Source organism: Macaca thibetana, chromosome 7 (assembly GCF_024542745.1).
Source record: "Macaca thibetana thibetana isolate TM-01 chromosome 7, ASM2454274v1, whole genome shotgun sequence".
NCBI lineage: Eukaryota > Metazoa > Chordata > Mammalia > Primates > Cercopithecidae > Macaca > Macaca thibetana.
Genome location: NC_065584.1, coordinates 73,998,508 through 74,016,411, shown reverse-complemented (window position 1 = coordinate 74,016,411; position 17,904 = coordinate 73,998,508). Strand labels below are relative to the sequence as shown.

At 43.9% G+C, this 17,904-nt stretch overlaps 1 protein-coding gene across 13 annotated transcripts in view; it reads left to right on the top strand.

The window, feature by feature from the left end:
- The window catches only part of NPAS3 (neuronal PAS domain protein 3), an 866,046-nt gene extending 850,395 nt beyond the window's left edge, over positions 1-15,651 (top strand). For 11 of the 13 annotated variants that reach the window (XM_050798322.1, XM_050798320.1, XM_050798317.1 and 8 more), the window contains 3 exons: positions 5,310-5,457; positions 8,898-9,022; positions 11,214-15,651. In XM_050798322.1, coding sequence (XP_050654279.1) covers positions 5,310-5,457; positions 8,898-9,022; positions 11,214-12,583 — 1,643 coding nt within the window. In that variant the 3' untranslated portion in view covers positions 12,584-15,651. The remainder of the gene's footprint in view (positions 1-5,309; positions 5,458-8,897; positions 9,023-11,213) is intronic. The other 2 variants (XM_050798323.1, XM_050798326.1) reach the window with 1 other exon arrangement.
- The last annotated feature ends 2,253 nt before the right edge of the window (positions 15,652-17,904 follow it).

The following is a 17,904-nucleotide window of genomic DNA, read 5'->3' as shown; positions in this document are numbered from 1 at the left end:
TTTGGCTTTGATTTTGTAGAACAGCCCAACAGGAAGAGACCACGTTCTCTTTTTTTCTCCATATTTCTGAAGGCAAACTTGTACTGATTTGTTTTGATTTACTACCAGAATTATGTTCCCGCCACAGACACTGGCTTCCTTTATGTCCTTTCAGTCATCAGCCTGTTTTCCCAAGGAAAACTGAAATCCCTCTGTTGGTAACTGTGTGCAGGGCCACGGATGTGTGCCTCAGCAAAAAGTTCATCAGATTTGCAGGGAGAGGAATCATTCTCTCTAAGCAGTACATTTCTTATAGGCCAACCACTAAGCTCAAACCGAGACCAGGTGACATTTTAAAAAGATATTCAATAAAACTTAGCATCCAGTCTTGGGGGTGGAGGAGTGGCAGGGGAAAGGTATATTTGATGTAAAAGGTCACATGCTCTAAAATGTAAGCACTCTACAATTTTCTTTTGATTGAACTGTATTTGCAGCTTCCTTCACAGTTAGAGATGTGTCGTAGTACTATTTTGACTTCAATAGCCAAAGACACACTTATTCATGGTATTCTAATTGTTAGCTAAGCAAGGCTGCTACAGTTCAACCAGGATGATTTAAATCTCTCCCAGTTCATCTCTATAATATTCTTCTCACAAGTGGAGGTCACTTCTGTCCTCTTAAGAGCACAGCTTATAACTCTAAAGCACCTATAACTTGGAGGATGGGGTGGTGCCAACAACAACCTCCTGGCTTTCCTTCCAGCAACAACAGCCAAAAGCAACTGGTTACACCCTAGGCTTCAGAGGAGCAAGGAACATGTTCTTTTGTGCTAGCAGAGATGTTTCCAGTTATGTCTGGGGCCTTTCAAGATTCTCAGCTAACCTGTGCAGGTGTGTTCATCCTCTCTATGTCTTCAGGTTACTTTGTGAAATCTAAGAAGAGGTCATTTAAAAGTTTTGGGATCCTCGGCTGGGCGCAGTGGCTCATGCCTGTAATCCCAGCACTTTGGGAGGCTTGAGGCAGGCGGATCACGAGGTCAGGAGATCGAGACCATCCTGACAAACACAGCGAAACCCCCGTCTCTACTAAAAATACAAAAACATTAGCCGGGCGCGATGGCAGGCGCCTCTAGTCCCAGCTACTCGGGAGGCTGAGACAGGAGAATGGTGTGAACCTGGGAGACGGAGCTTGCAGTGAGCCGAGATCACGCCACTGCACTCCAGCCTGGGTGACAGAGCAGGACTCCGTCTCCAAAAAAAAAAAAAAAAAAAAAAAAAGTTTTGGGATCCTCAAACTAAAAGTAATTGCTAGAGTACAACTTTAAAGACATAATTCTAGAGATGCTTTGACATGATCAGTGAATTCAACGAGAGACACACAGGCTGCTCAGCCCAAACATTTTGCAGAGCAGAAAGTAAACTTTGGAATAAACCAAAGAAAAGATGCCAGGTTACATGTTAGAGGTAACCAGACCATATGACAAGGATGTGATATTCAAATTAGAATCTTTCTCGCTCTAGTTCCTCTGCCTCTGTTCCTTTCCCTTTGTAGTTTGTAGACATCGTTATGACTTTACTCCGAGGCTCATTGGTGTGATGAGTATCTACCTCTTTTCAAGGGACAATTAACCATCTTTTTAAGGACTTTCATATCAAGTAACTCACATGGTACTTATTTTTCTTTTTCCCCACAAAAGGAATTTTATGAAATAAACGTATTCAAATATTCTCTCCTTTCTCACTGCTTTCTAAACCTAAAACTTGAAAATAAAAAACAAGAGCCACTGGATTAAAAGAATCAAAAAAGTTTTTTCCGTGTTTTTCAAGTTCTCTAATTTATTACACACTAAAAATCTCTTTCAAACTGGCACCAAGGTGGCTTTTCTTCTTGAGCTGATTAGGACCACATGAGCTCAGGAAAAGCTGTCAGATCCTGCCTCTGGCGCAGCTGGAATGATTCAACTGATTTGCCAGTAGGGCTTTATTTTATTTTATTTTATTTTATTTTTTTTCAAGGAAAGAAGCTTCATCCCAAAGTCATAAATTTATATTCTGGAGGCCCAAGCAAAAAGTATTTCTCGTTCATTTTTTAAGGAAGTTAATTCCATTATGATTTCTTTTTTCTTTTTTTGAGTCAGAGTCTCACTTTGTCACCAGGCTGGAGTTCAGTGGTGCAATCTCAGCTCACCGCAACCTCCGCCTCCCAGGCTCAAGCGATTCTTGTGCCTCAGCCTCCCTCGTAGCTGGGATTACAAGTGCACACAACCACACCTGGCTAATTTTTGGATTTTTAGTAGAGGCAGGGTGTCTCACCACATTGGCCAGGCTAGTCTCGAACTCCTGGCCTCAAGTGATCCATCCGCCTTGGCCTCCCAAACATTGATTTCTTTACGAGATAATTTGTGATATTTTGGGTGATATTTTGGTAAATATGTTGTCCTAACTCTGCACTGTATCTGTGGTTATCTAGATTCCCACTGGCGTGTGGGGGTCTCATTCAGAAAACACTAATCCCTAGGAAAGAGTCATGACCTAAGACCAAGCGAGATTGTCTACCCGTTAGGAATTCTGTCTGTCAGACTGGCCCACAGTAAAACCACAGGTCAGTCAAACTCGTCTCCTTCAACTGCCCACAGTGGGCTCCCGAACCTGCTTTGTGGTATTCACCACAGAAAGTCAGGGGCTATCAAGTGGCTCCCTGACTCCCCAAGGAAGCCTTGAGCAATTCCCTTCCCCTTTTACAGATAACCTACTCACATCAGAAGTCACCTGTCCTGCCTCTCTCACATTTAACTCTCCTCTCTTGCTAGCTGACCCTTGGCCTGGGTGGTAAAGAAAGCTGTATTGTTGTATTCATGGGCCCTAACAAATAAATGCTGGATTTATCTTCTCAGGAAACACAGATCCATTTAAGTAGACCCAGAGTTATCCTACTGTAATTCAAAAAGATGACACCGTACAATCCCTTAGCAAAGGAGCGTTTCAGCCCCCTTCACTACACATATGTGCAGACCACCAGGGAGGCCAATCGTTTGGCTGGATATCCATTTCCAAACTGGGATTTTATTAAGAGAAAGTATTATCAGGAAGGAGGTGGGTGATCTTTACGTTGATTCTGCAGATTCTAAATTGATATTATAACTCCTTTATCCCTTTGCCCCTCTTGTATACTTTGTATACTGGAGATCATTCTTTTTAACATTTTGCCTGCTTTTGGTCAAATTCTAGTCTGGAACTCCCAGGTAGGCTGTGCTGATCTGGCCTGCCATCTCAATGTATTCTTCATGTGATTCTAAAAAGGGACTTCTTAGTCTCTTTGCCTTTATTCAACATACTAGAACCATTTGGAATTTTTCCTCATTCCAGATACAAAGCAGACAGAATTATACCCCCAACCACTGATTGGGGTACTGTAAGTTTTCTCTGTGAAAACAGTGGACAGAATTATATAATCCATCGTTCCTCTATTAATAGTTAACCAGGTTGAGAGGATTTGAATAAAAGCACATCTTGTTGCATGCAACAATGGTTTGACAGAAGAGCTGTATGGCAGAGTTAGTATTTTACTGCTTTCAGCTTCACCACGCGGTTTTGTAGCCTGGGAAGCCATGCATGCAGAATGGCAGAACTTACAATTGCCTACAAAAGGAGGGTACAATGCGACCTGTGGAGCCACGCTACCAAGAGATGGTGACAGTTCCAGGCCTTCAAAACACCCTAAACTGGTGAGGAGTTTCAGAATGAAACTTGTTATGATTTGAAACACGCATCAGAGTAAGGTTTTTCCAAGTAACAGTTAAGATATAATTACCAGATTTTACAACCGTCCTGTTAGCGTGCTGCGAGAAAAAAAGGAGAATGGAAGAAAACCTTCAAAGTTTATATGTTTGTGGATATAATGGATGTGTGATTTTCGAGCACTTTGAGAACCAGGAAGAGTGGCTCAGGACAAGATGAGAAGAGCTTCCACAGCCTTAAACACAGCTCTTTTCCAAAGTGACTTCCCTTTACACCCATCCACCCCCCTCAAAAAAAAAAAAAAAAAAAAAAATCTAAATGTACTTCATGAAACTATTGTATATGAAGCACTTATTAGCCGTAATTAAATGGACAATATGAATTTACTACGTCTTTAGGACTCTGGCTTGTTCTGGTTTAGAGCAAGATGATTAATGCAAATACATATTACTTGAGATAACCATTTAGCAGCTAATTTAGCCAAATTTATTACAGCAGTTAGAGGTTTTTCATTTTAGCAGACGGAGACAAGGACATGCCAAAAGTGGGCAACGTAGATGAGTGCACACTGCCCTCTAGTGGCCAACCTGCTGGTGAGCTTTTGCGGGGCGCCGAGTTGCTGCGATCCGTAGCCAAGTAGCAACAGCAGGTTTTCCACATTTCCGGCACCCTTTTAAACCATTCCCATCCACAGCACTTTATTTCAGGGGATGATTTACTGTGCTTTCCCCTTTTACTAGCTCAGGAGTACCCAGATACAAATCAAATCAATTTCAACTTGGCGAGATTTTGGTTAAAGTATCATTTTTAACATCTGCATTTTAAAGCTCTCTTCCAGTGGGTATTTAATGGCACCGTTTCACATTACTGATTGTTTTTACTTGTTCCTTCATTTGGGGCCATATTTCAGAGTCTGTGTGGAGCTGTCACTCTGTTTGGCTCCAGCCAAGTCAATTCTGTGCCTCCCTCAGGCCAGTGTTGCTCTCTAACTCCACTGGGGAATTTATTTTGTTCCAACATTCAGCGAAGTCTCATCAGAATCTCCCCTGACTGACCGGTGTAAATTTAGTTCATCCGAGGACTATAAATTCTGTTAGACAAGATCAAAAGGAACAGACATATAAGGACGCGGGTTGAGATTGCTCACACTGAGGAGAAATGATCAAAGACGAGGGGTAAAGCATCTTTGGAACCATTCAAATATCCAGAATCTCAAAGAGGTCTACCTCAAAGCTATGAATAAATCACATACAAATTTGCCTTTCTTACCATCTGATGTCAAACCCATTGACAATATCCACACCGCATTAGGTGTTCTGTGAGCCAAAAAGATTTGTAGTCCTTTTATTCTTTTCACACCATGGCTGCCCAAAACGGAATAAAGTCTTGCTACAAATGCCAGTAACCCTGGCTCCAGAGCTGCCACTCCACTGAATTGATTTCATTTGTCCTACTAATGGCATTCTATATTAAGCATACAGAGGGTCACCCTGGCTTGGTGCAGGTCCATTTTTAGGCTTAAGGCTTTGCAGAGATTTAAAAACATTATTTGATCCCAGTCTTAATACAACGCCTTTGTTTTTCTTCCCCCAGTGCTGAATAAGGGTCAGTGTGTGACAAAGTACTATCGCTGGATGCAGAAGAACGGAGGATATATTTGGATACAGTCCAGTGCCACCATAGCTATTAATGCCAAGAATGCAAATGAAAAGAATATCATCTGGGTGAATTACCTTCTTAGGTATATTTTCTGCTTCTTTTCTATTTCTGTCCTGGTTATAAAATATGCAGCCCTATGGTTAATAGCTGACATGTTGTGAATATTATCTTTTGACAGTACCTGGTGTGGAATTTCATGGCAATTCTGCTATTCTTTCCACAAGATTCAAATAAATGTGAGAAGATCAAACTATGTTGAAAGGGACTTGCAGGAAAGATTTCAAGATTTTCAGTAATTCTCGGTCTGTCAGCATTTGGGCATCTCTGCAGAAGTTGCTTTGGTTTTCCCACAAATGCTTAGAAGAATACAGACTTCAGCCTACAGCTGAAACATTCAAAAAGCATCTCCTCTTCCCCTCCACAGACACACTCACACACTCCAGTTCTTGTGACAATTAAGTAAAACAGAATGAGAGAAAAGTGGCAGGGAACATTATATTCCTCTTATATTTCATTCATTTGATGCCCTTAGCATATTACATAGGGTTTGACTTCCTGGGCATTCAAGTTTTGGTAAACAAAGTGAGTTGCTTTGCCGGAATCAAACAATAGCAGTGTAAAAATGAAGGCAATCTTTTTTTTTTTTTTTTTTTTTTTTTTTTTTTTTTTTGGCCCTCTGCTTTGACATCTTGGCCAAGCTTTACTGCTCTTAAAATGTGTCCTTAACATTCTATCTACAAGTGAGCCCAAGCTCAGCTGCTTCCTGAATTCCGGTGGGAGACACCATTTCTCTCCCTTCCCAATCTACATTCTGCCTTTGGATTCAAACTAGCAGAAAACTAACCAAGACCCACAGATTGGGTCATCTGAGTTTGGGGGCAGGCTTTCTGGGAGGTTCACGCCAATCCTGGCGTGACACTATCACAGCACTTGGCCTGGCTCCCTCCCACCCCCATCATTCTGGTCTTTGGCTTCTCCTGGCCTAAAGCCACCAAGCAGAGCCCACACGTGGTCTGAGTAGGAAAATTTCCAATAGGTCTTATGAATGGAAGTTGGTGCCCTTTGGCTGATCATTTAGACAGGGAGTACCTGAATCCCATTTTTCTTTGAGACAGCCAAATGGAGCTGAGAAGCTAACAACCATGGCTCATCAGCACACTGGCCCTTCAGAGTGTGTTCACATACTTTGGTGATGACTTGAAGGCATGAATGTGCTTGCTACCAACAGCATATCAATCAGGCACTAATGATTATTGCTCTAGAGAGGGCCTTAATGTGCAACACTTAAAAGATTCTTCATTTATCTACTTTCTATTTCCTTTTTTTGACCTCTTCTGCTCTACATTAATTCTCTCTAAAGGTAAAAGTATGTGTATTGAATGTGGCCTTTCTCCAAGGCCTGATTTCTGTGCAAAGTCTCGCCTGTGTTTGTGATGTGTTCAAGATGAGTTCTGATATCACGGAATCCTTGCACATAGAGTTTTATGGAATAATTACTATAGGAAATGCAGGTGGTTATGAAAACTCATATGCCAGACAGAAAATAGAATAAGGTCTTGTGGCACTGCCATTCTTTTGCTAGGCAAAATGATACTGTGACAAGGAGACCCATCACCATTAAGAATGAAACGCTGGAAACAGGCACCCTAGGGCTAGCAGTGTCTGGCTCCCATGTTGATGAAACATAGGTACTGAAGTCATCTATGTGGTTGTTACTCCCATTCTGTGAGATTTCTTCCTATCTGGATCTTTCTCACTGCCTCATCAGCCTCATGACTTCCTCCTCTGCCTACAAATGCAAGGAGTAAGAAGAGCTAAGCAGTCAGTCTCTGAATACTATTGATCTAGCCTAGGATCAGATGGTACAAACTCATGAGTTTTGGTGATTCTATTCCATCAAATCCCATGTGGATAGGAAGGAAGTTTTGGTATCAAAGACCAGTCTTCAACCTCAAAAGTTTCAATCTCAGGCATAGAAGACCTGTTTCAGCTGACTTACAAACCCTCCCTGAAGTCAATGATAAAGGACTCTAAGTTGTAGGGCAAGTGATCTGTGAGCCCCCAAAGAAGACTAACGTCATGGGCTTTAGCAGGGGAAACTCCACCAAGACAGCCATTCACTGGCATCACTTCTATAGAGCAGAGATCTAGAAAGAAAATGACGTGGCCCTGGCAAAACAGCAACTGCAGAAGTTTGGTTTTCTTTCCCACATTCTTGTCTATTATTCTTCCCTGAGCAATCCTTTCACGTCACTTCTTCCTTCCCAGAACCCTTGCACCCAGGCCCCAATCCAGGCTTGTCCTTCCCTGTTCTGAAGCTACCGCTCCTCCAGTCTTCTTCCCATTCCCTTGTAACACTTAATAGAATTATAGACTCTTAGAGTATTCAGAGAAGGAGTCCATCTTCCCACCATTAGTCTCATCTGATTATCTAGAGAAAGCTTTGCTGCTGCAGCTAATTCACACTAAGGAGTAAATGCCTGATAATCCATTTTAGTGAATTACCCCTCCCAGGAACATTTGCAGTTTTGGAGTAGTTACTGAAATAGTGACTCTTTACTATAGGAATTTCGCTAGAGATTAGCAAATGAGTCAGTAATCATCAATTTTAAGTCTCTGCTTGGCTAGCCATCATGGAAAAATAGAAGAGGCATTTCCCATTTTGAAGCAGGAGGATTTCCTTGTGCCTTCAGATTACAGGAGCCTCCTCTCCTCATACATCAGGTGGCCTTGGAGTGGCATTTCCAGAAGACAGGTCAAACTGACTTAACATGCTCTCTCTTCCAAAAGAGCCTTGTTTCCAAACTAAAAATAGAACAAAAATTAAGCACATTTGTGCAAGTGAGGTTAGATCCCTTCTGTTAGGGCCTCTTTCACACTGGGACTCTCCCCACTGCAATCAGATTTCCAGCTAACAAGCCACAGGTGTACACCACATGAGCAGATGAAAATGTGATTGTAATGGGTGTGTTGACAGTTCGGTAGCCATAATCCATGCATCCCAAGGTGCACCTGTGCATCTGTCAGATAGGCACCAAGGGCTCTGCCACCCCACCAATAGCATGGAAGCCATCTGAGCAGCTGAGAAGCTACATCAAGGACCCGAAACAAAGGTACTGAGGCCATGGACTCATCAGGAGCCCAAGAGAAGACAGGACACACCAGGAGGCATGGGAATTAATTGTTGAGAGTACTTCTCATCCTCCCTTCCCCCAGGTGTTACTCTGGGAGGACTGTCAAGCAGCACAGTTCCCTGGCCCCCAGTGGTACCTGATTATTTAAAAGCTTCTCTATGGCTTTCATGGAGCATTTGGGTATTCGATCATTGCAGCAGGGTGCACCTGGCACATGCAAGCCAAGCTTCCATAAAATCCCATGAAGAGCTGAGAAATGATTTCATGTTTAGTCTTTGAAACTTTCTAAACTCCAGAAGTCTGGGACAAAGAAGTGGGGGAGAAGATGGTCCAAACAAACCATGCAGAATGGGTGTCTGCACTCCTGACCAGTGCCTCCCTCCCACAGCAATCCTGAGTACAAGGACACACCCATGGACATCGCACAGCTCCCCCATCTGCCGGAGAAAACTTCCGAATCCTCAGAGACATCCGACTCTGAGTCAGACTCTAAAGACACCTCAGGTATTACAGGTATTATTCCTTCTTCTCCATGTTCTGCAGTGATGGCTTGCCCACCACACACGGGGGGTGGGCAATGGCCAGAGGGCCATCATCAGAGGCAAAGCAACTGGTCACATTTCAGAGAGACATATGTCATATCAAGTTATTACTGAGTCTCTGCCTCTCTCCACACACACATACATATAATTGTACACCAGTACATACCTGTATGTACTGTATATGTATATATACACACAATACATATAGATATGTAGTGCTGGATAAATACTTGTGTGTGTGTATATATATATGTATGTATATATGTTGTGTGTATATATACACACAGAAGAAAGAGATCTTTTGAGATCTGACAGACCTCTTTCTTTAAATATACAGAAAGAGATTGATTGCTATTAGCAATCATTTAATGTCAATCCACTGGCCATACAGAAGGAACCCCGCTCTAACCTCATAGCTAGCTCTCGACCTGTACTAGAGGCAGGTACTAGGGCCAGCTCCAAGAGAGTCTGTGACTTTGAGCCCCAAATATTCACATTCCCACCAAGCTGGGACCGAGCCTCTAAAGTAGGATACTTAATGGCATTGATCAGTGCCCCTTTCAGGGTGCTGGACTGTTACTTATTTCCTGAGTCTATGCAGAACAAACTCATGCATTTTCATTTCTTTTGGGGAAGCAGACTTCCTGAGTAGTTCTTTGGGACACAGAAAATTAGTATAAAAATTTGCTTTTCCTGCCATCCCCAGCCCTCTTCCAGAGACACTCATAAGGCCAGGGAGCACCAAACTCGTAGGATTTTACAGCTGCAAGAAAATCCTAAACCTCTTCTAACCCTCCCTCTTCTGCTACAAAAGGGGAGGCAATGACCACAGCCTCTTGTCCAGGCTGCCAGTCAGGCTTCATCCCTCAATCTTCAGAGGTTGTGTTACTGGAAAAATCTATTATCCCAAAAATGTGGCAGCTAGGTTTCCCTGACAACCCCTATCATGATGGCACCTGAGCTCCAGCTCCTTGTTTACATGTACAAGGGGTACGGTACATGTAAACATGTATCCCTTCCTCCAGACCCAGCTTCAGGGAGGCAGAAGGAGGGCAGAGCACTCAAGGCAGATCTTCACTGTCTTCCTGTCCCTAAATTGCATTAATTCGAAAGTTCTTGACAAAGACATAAAAAGTCCTAGAATTGGTAGTCTCTGCCCCTTTTTAATATAGTGTATCGTTGTGAACAAAACAAAGAAAAATTCCTAGCCCCAGTGAGCTGATATACTAGTGGGAGGAAGAGACAAGTCAATAAAACTAAAATATACAGTGAGGCAGCGCAGTGGCTCATGGCTGTAATCCCAGCACTTTGGGAGGCTGAGGTGGGTGCAATGCTTGAGTCCAGGAGTTTGAGACCGGCCTGGGCAACATGGCAAGACCCTGTCTCTACAAAAAAAAAAAAAAAAAAAAAATCAGCCATGTGTGGTGGTAGGCACCTGTGGTCTTAGCCACTCTGGAGGCCGAGGCAGGAGGATCACTTGAGCTGGGGAGGGCAAGGCTGCCGTGAGCGGTGACCATTCCGCTGTACTCCAGCGTAAGGCACAGAGGCAGACCCTGCCAAAAATAATAATAATAAATAATAAAAATAAAGCTATACAGTGAATCAGATGATGGTAAGTGCTGTGGGGGAGAATAACTTATGGAATGGAAAGAAGGAGAGTGGCTCTCAGTAATGAACAAAATATTCACCAAGGGAAAATGCAGACTCTTTAGAAAGTCACCTTGCATGTCATCATTTTTCTGTGCCACACCTTAATCCAGGTTATTTAACCTGACTTCCTGAGTATCCTTGTGGGACTTCTTAAACTTGAATGTGCCTGAGAATCACCTGCGGGTCATATTCCAATGCAGAACCTGATGCAGTCTATCTGGGTAGGAGCAGAGAGTCTGCATTTGCAACAGATGTCCAGATGATTGCCAGTGCCGCTGGTCCTCGGCCGGCACTTTTTAAGTAACCGTCCAGCTAATCCAGGCCCTCAGCAGAGAGAAAGCCCAGGCTTTAAGACCTCTGAAGGTGATGGAGAAGCCCGTGATGAGGACGGACACTTGCCCTGCTCCCCGCCCCAGCCCCTGCAGGTGACAGGCTGGGTCGCCCCACTAACCTGGTGTCTTCTCTCTCTTCTCTCCCCATCCCCGCCACCGCCGGCCCCGGGCCCCACGCAGAGGACAACGAGAACTCCAAGTCCGACGAGAAAGGGAACCAGTCCGAGAACAGCGAAGACCCGGAGCCCGACCGGAAGAAGTCGGGCAACGCTTGTGACAACGACATGAACTGCAACGACGACGGCCATAGCTCCAGTAACCCGGACAGCCGCGACAGCGACGACAGCTTCGAGCACTCGGACTTTGAGAACCCCAAGGCGGGCGAGGACGGCTTCGGTGCGCTGGGCCCGATGCAGATCAAGGTGGAACGCTACGTGGAGAGTGAGTCGGATCTGCGGCTGCAGAACTGCGAGTCACTCACGTCCGATAGTGCCAAGGACTCGGACAGCGCGGGCGAGACGGGTGCTCAGGCCTCCAGCAAGCACCAGAAGCGCAAGAAAAGGCGGAAACGGCAGAAGGGTGGCAGCGCCAGCCGCCGGCGCCTGTCCAGTGCGTCGAGCCCGGGCGGCCTGGACGCGGGCCTGGTGGAGCCCCCGCGGTTGCTGTCCTCCCCCAACAGTGCCTCGGTGCTCAAGATCAAGACGGAGATCTCGGAACCCATCAACTTCGACAACGACAGCAGCATCTGGAACTACCCGCCCAACCGGGAGATCTCCAGGAACGAGTCCCCCTACAGCATGACCAAGCCCCCCAGCTCCGAGCACTTCCCGTCCCCGCAGGGCGGCGGCGGTGGGGGTGGTGGCAGCGGGGGACTGCACGTGGCCATCCCCGACTCGGTCCTCACACCGCCCGGCGCCGACGGCGCGGCTGCCCGCAAGACTCAGTTCGGCGCCTCGGCCACCACAGCCCTGGCCCCCGTTGCCTCCGACCCACTGTCACCCCCGCTCTCGGCGTCCCCACGGGACAAGCACCCCGGGAACGGCGGCGGGGGCGGGGGCGGCGGCGCGGGGGGCGGCGGCCCCAGCGCGTCCAACTCCTTGCTGTACACTGGGGACCTAGAGGCGCTGCAGAGGTTGCAGGCGGGCAACGTCGTGCTCCCGCTGGTGCACAGGGTGACCGGGACCCTGGCCGCCACCAGCACGGCCGCACAGAGGGTCTACACCACAGGCACCATCCGCTACGCGCCCGCCGAGGTGACCCTGGCCATGCAGGGCAACCTGCTGCCCAACGCGCACGCTGTTAACTTCGTGGACGTTAACAGCCCTGGCTTCGGCCTCGACCCCAAGACGCCCATGGAGATGCTCTACCACCACGTGCACCGGCTCAACATGTCAGGACCGTTCGGCGGCGCAGTGAGCGCAGCCAGCCTGACGCAGATGCCCGCCGGCAACGTGTTCACCACGGCCGAGGGACTCTTCTCCACGCTGCCCTTCCCCGTCTACAGCAACGGCATCCATGCGGCACAGACTCTGGAGCGCAAGGAGGACTGAGGCGCCGCCCGTCCTGGGCCCGGCCAGGCCCCGCTCGGAGGAGGCATCGTCGGCATTTTCGTTTAGACCTTTAATTCTAGCACTTTGAATTCGAGCAGGTCAGCGTCTTCTCTCGCCACGACGGTCCCCATTCCACCCCCTCTTTCTTTCACCTGACTTATTCTTTCGTGTAAAGATATGTTTATTTTTTGCCTTCAGAGGGTCAGACGACCAGTTGCCTGCCGTTTTGTCTTCTTCTAAGATGTGTGTTGGGTTGTTTTGCTTTCCTTTGCATCTTTATTAAGATGTCTTTCATGTGTATATGCCTCTGCCATAGAATACTCAGTCTTGTGGTCAAGAGAGTTCTCAAGTGACAACCATTGGGGTTTCTTCATAAAGATCTTGATATGATCAAGATGGAAAGAGACAAGCATAAACAATGTGCCCTGTTTGACTAAGTCAAATGAAATGGGGTGGTTTTTTGTTTCTGTTCCTAATTCCTTTAAAAAAAATAGGGGGAATAGTATTTTAGAATTTTATGCAGAATTTAATTCTCTTTTTACGGTTAAGATTTTAAGATTTTCTTACTTGCACATAAAAAATAATTTGGGTTCTTAAACTTAATTTCTGGCCTGTGACTAGAATGTTTAAAAAAAAAAAAAGTCGGACTAAATGTTAATTACTGAAACATTAACTTAATTTCTAAAACCATGGTGCTATCATTTATTAATCTGTAATGTCTTCATACAAAATGCAGCTCCTGGGCTGGGTTTTGGGGGAAAAAAAATTGTGTTCTGTCCTGGTCTGGAGTCCATTGCTGCAGTCTCCTTGGTTAGTTAAGACAAAGCCCTCATTAACGTTTGCTGCAGGACTTAAAATTTTTTACCTCCCAACTAACAAACATAGCCTCACATTAAATTTAATGGGTCAGTAAAGCCCTTTTTAAAGGGGCTGCTGGGAAACTCAATCAAACTGATTTGAGGAGCAGTTTAGGTACATACTGCCTTTTGTTTAGCTTTTTGTTTTCCTTACTCAGTCTAACTGAGGCTAATTTTGCAACTTCAATAACACTTCAGAGTAAAAGAAGGAAAATATTTAACATGTTTTTGGTTTTTTTCATTTCTTGCTTAAAAAAAGGAAGGTTGTATTTTGGGGGACTGATTTGATTTGATGGAATTTCTTTCCCTTTGGTTCTTATTTCTGGGTTGAAACCAATAAGTTTTAAAACTAAAGAATGGGTTAATAAGCTTCAGACAGATAACTGCAACTGAAAACTGCACATTAAGTAAAAAAAAAAAAAGAAAAAAAAAAAAAAAAAAGAAAAAGAAAAAGAAAAAAAATCCTATTTTGTCTTTGTTGCCAGAAATCAGTGTGGTGTCAAACACTCCAAATGACTGTCAAGTATAAATTCTTCTTCCACTTCATTTTTGGCAGCTGTTTGTTAAGGCATCTAATAACAGATGTGAGAACTGTAATGTGTACAATGTGTACGTGTCCTTGGCTGTCAGTCCCATTGCAGTTTCAATGTGTGTTTCTATATGCAGTATATACTAAGCTAATGTAGTTGTTTTGTCCTTTGTCTTATCTGTGCTCTATCTCTAGTCCGGAGTGGTACAGTCCCATTCCTGCAGTCCTAGTGAATCCAGTGATTCTTGGGGGTTAGTGGGTTTTGTGTGGTGGCCTTCCTCTGTAATGTCACCCTATGCTGCTTCTACTGTCTGTGAATCTTCCGTTTTACCTTTTAAAATTCCTGCTGTTGCTTTGCTGGTGTATATTCTCCCTACCTCTCCTCTCTTTCCCTCCCTTTCCCATCTCCCCCTCTCCCTCCTCTTCAGTCCTTCCCCATCCCCAAAATCTGTTTCATTCTCAGAGATAAAAAGACTCTTAACTAGCTCAAGGTTAATGGAGCCATTTTTCCCACAACGGAATTCTGGGTATGACTCTCTCTTCTGGAGTGCAACACGAAGCACTGAAGAATAATGCTCAGATATATTAAATAAATTGATGCCATATAGCCTCAGTTGTTAACATTCCCAGAGTCCCTTGTGCTCTACCTATAAGCAGTGGGTGCTTTTCTTTGGTTTCCTTTCAGGTTGGCTGATGGAGCAATATATAAAGCAATTACCAGTGAGACAGAAAATTCTTTCAAAGGTCAACCAACATTTTTAAGAAACAAAATAGGAGGGGATAATGGAATCTAGAATTGTCATATATATTTGTTTACTTGTGCAATGCTAATATAGTAACTCGGCTGTCCTTTGAATATCACTGTGTTGAGTAGGTTCCTCTAGGACCTTTGATTTCATGAGCTGGGCCCAAACCACGGTGGGATAATAACAAAAAGAAGTTAAATGCCGCAAATTTTAATAGTGAGCTTACTTGAAGGATTTAAGTAGGTTTAGAAGGTGAAGAAAGCCAACGGAGAAATTTACAGATTACTTTTGGAAGCTCTACTCTAGCTATCGAACAATCAAAGGAATGCACCTATCAGCTACAAAGAACAGCTAGACAGCTGTTTTTTTTTTCTTTTATAAATGTTTCTGTGTTGTGTCAAAATGATTTCTGGTGATTTAAACTAACAGATAATCACAGCTGCTGTCTAAATCCATAGTGTTGAAAATTACAAAATGAAAAAAAAAAAACACTTCATTACCTGTGAAGACTGTGTCTGTGTTTTTAACTATTTCTTGTACAAATATATGAAAACTTTTATGAGGAGACTGGTGCCAAGTAGCTGAATAATGGGGAAAGGGATATTCTGTTCGTAAAAACCTTAGCAGTGTTACCAACTCTACGATATATATATAAAAAAATAATTAAAACGTTACAAAGCGACAGCTATGGTACATTTGTTTTGTGTGAAGCTAACCGGACCTAACTTCCTGAGTGCCTGGCTTATTTTGAAACATTTTTTTTCATTGACCATTGATAATGCTGCAAATCAGAAATGTACATACTTCATTTACAACAGGGTTCTTTTTATACTTTTGTAGATTCTCATACATGTCACATACATGGTTGTCTTTATGTAACTTAATTTTTTCATCCGCAGGTGCCATTTTCATAATAAACTTCTCTTGGATTTGTTACTATCTGGCATCATTTCTTTTACATGTAACCATCCTGACTAATGAATGCTGGTAGTATTTGTTTAAGCAGGTACCTTGGTCATTATTCTTTATTTAAAAAAAAAGAAAAAGTAAAAAAAAAAAAATGCATTCGTATTTTTGCTAGTTTTGGAAAAAAATATATAGCTTGTGTACCGATGAGGCTGACAAGGCACAGAATAAGATGCTAATCCAAATACTACACCAAACTTGCAACCATCCTAAATTTTCAGCTACCCCAATTCATTGTCATACTGAGCATTTTTATGCACATTATCAAAGCTGAACAGTGGGCCTGCAACATTAACCACTATGGGAAGTGTGCATTTTTTGATTAATGCACATTAAGTGATGACAGTTTTCATACATTAATCATTTAAAATGCACTCAATATTTTCATTTATTACAATCTATAATGTATAACCAACTGTTCCATTGCTTATATCTTCTTTTTATACTAAATATGTATTTTCTTTCTCCAGACAAGCTGATTAAGTCATGTTCATGCTGTATTATGGTTAGGGTAGCATGTGGCCTGTCATGTTTTAAGGCAGGTCAGCTGCTTACTCTTTAAAAAAAAAAAAAAAAAAAAAAAGGAAGTGTCACCCATGTGTCACCCATTATCTCAAAGTTAAGGATAAGGTAGGTCAACTCTTAAGTCTGTGATCTCCAAAAACTGAAATATGAATGGGCGGAGCTGGGGGAGTTGGGGAGGGGAGGCAAACACTTTTGTCCAGAAGCTACCAAAAATAATAAATATCATTTCCCTAGTTTAAGTCTTCAGTGACATTAGCCAGTGTGGGGGTTGTTTTTTTATTAATGGAAGAAAGCTTCAGACTGGCAAACATAGAAGTGTGGTTAGGGTTGGAGAGCTCTGGATTTCTCTACTATGCCCCAGATGGGTCTTCGGAATAAGTAACCAAAATAGGGAATAGGGAGAAGCTGATTGAGAACACAGAATTGGATATGCCAAACTACTTTCCTAAAATTTCTTCCCCTTTTGCTCTTTAGAGTCAGAAGGATATAGTATAGCAAGATTGGGAAGTCAAAAACTGACAGAGCTAGAATCTATGCTGAGTGGATTCTGGTGAGTGAGGAAGCCCGCTTACCCAAGGCACCCTGTCTGGTAGGTATCGGTGGACCTGGCTGTGAGTGCAGGCTTTCAGAGCTCTGCATGGGGCAGGGTCTCATAACGCAGAGGGGTGCTTGTCTGAGTGTGGAAATGGCTAATGCTGTTGATCAGCCATAACACTTTTCTTCTGGACTTTCCTGCAGCCTTGTGATCTGGAGGTGGTAGCAATGAGGGTTGCAATGGGAAGCAGTATTTGGTGCTTCTGCAGTAGAAGTGGTGGAAATCCTGGATTCTTATCCCAACTCAAGCCTCTCTTAGCATTAGCAAGTTCCCTGTCCTTTATGTGTATCCATCAATGCTAAAATAGGTCACTAATGAAATAAAGAACATCTCTCAGCTTGAAAGACTGAGTGAGCTCTGGGCTCAGACTCATTGATAATCAGGAAGCCCTGCCACCTCCCCAGCCCCAGTGCTGGCAACCAGGCCAGAGCCCTGAGCTCCCCGGAAGTACAGGACTTCATTGCCAGGCTGGCAGCGAGTCAACTGGTCAAGGCTCTAGTCTTCAGGTGACAGAATGAGGGCCAACAGCCAGCTCTCTGTAGCTCCTCCCTTCTTATTCCCAGCTGATACTTATACTAATTTATTTGGCAGTGAGGAACAAGACAATTTTTAAATAAAAACAGCAGGCAGGACAAGAGGGAACAAAAACATTCCAGTTGAGCACCAAAAAAACAACAACAACAAAAAAACTGTTTTTAAGGCTGGGCGTGGCAGCTCATGCCTGTAATCCTAGCACTTTGGGAGGCTGAAGCAGGCAGACCATGAGGTCAGGAGTTCAAGACCAACCTGGCCAACGTGGTGAAACCCCATCTCTACTAAAAATGCAAAAATTAGCCTAGTGTGGTGGCAGGCACCCATAATCCCAGCTAGTTGGCTGAGGCAAGAGAATCGCTTGAACTCAGGAGGCGGAGGTTGCAGTGAGCCAAGATCATGCCGTTGCACTCCAGCTCTGGGCAACAGGGCAAGACTGTCTTGGAAAAAAATAAATAAATAAAAATAAATAAACTGATTTTAGCCCTTGTGGACTATAATTCATACCTGTCCTTCCCCTATTCCTAGACAAAGTCTATTTAACATTGAGAATGTTTAAAGCAATTTGAAAA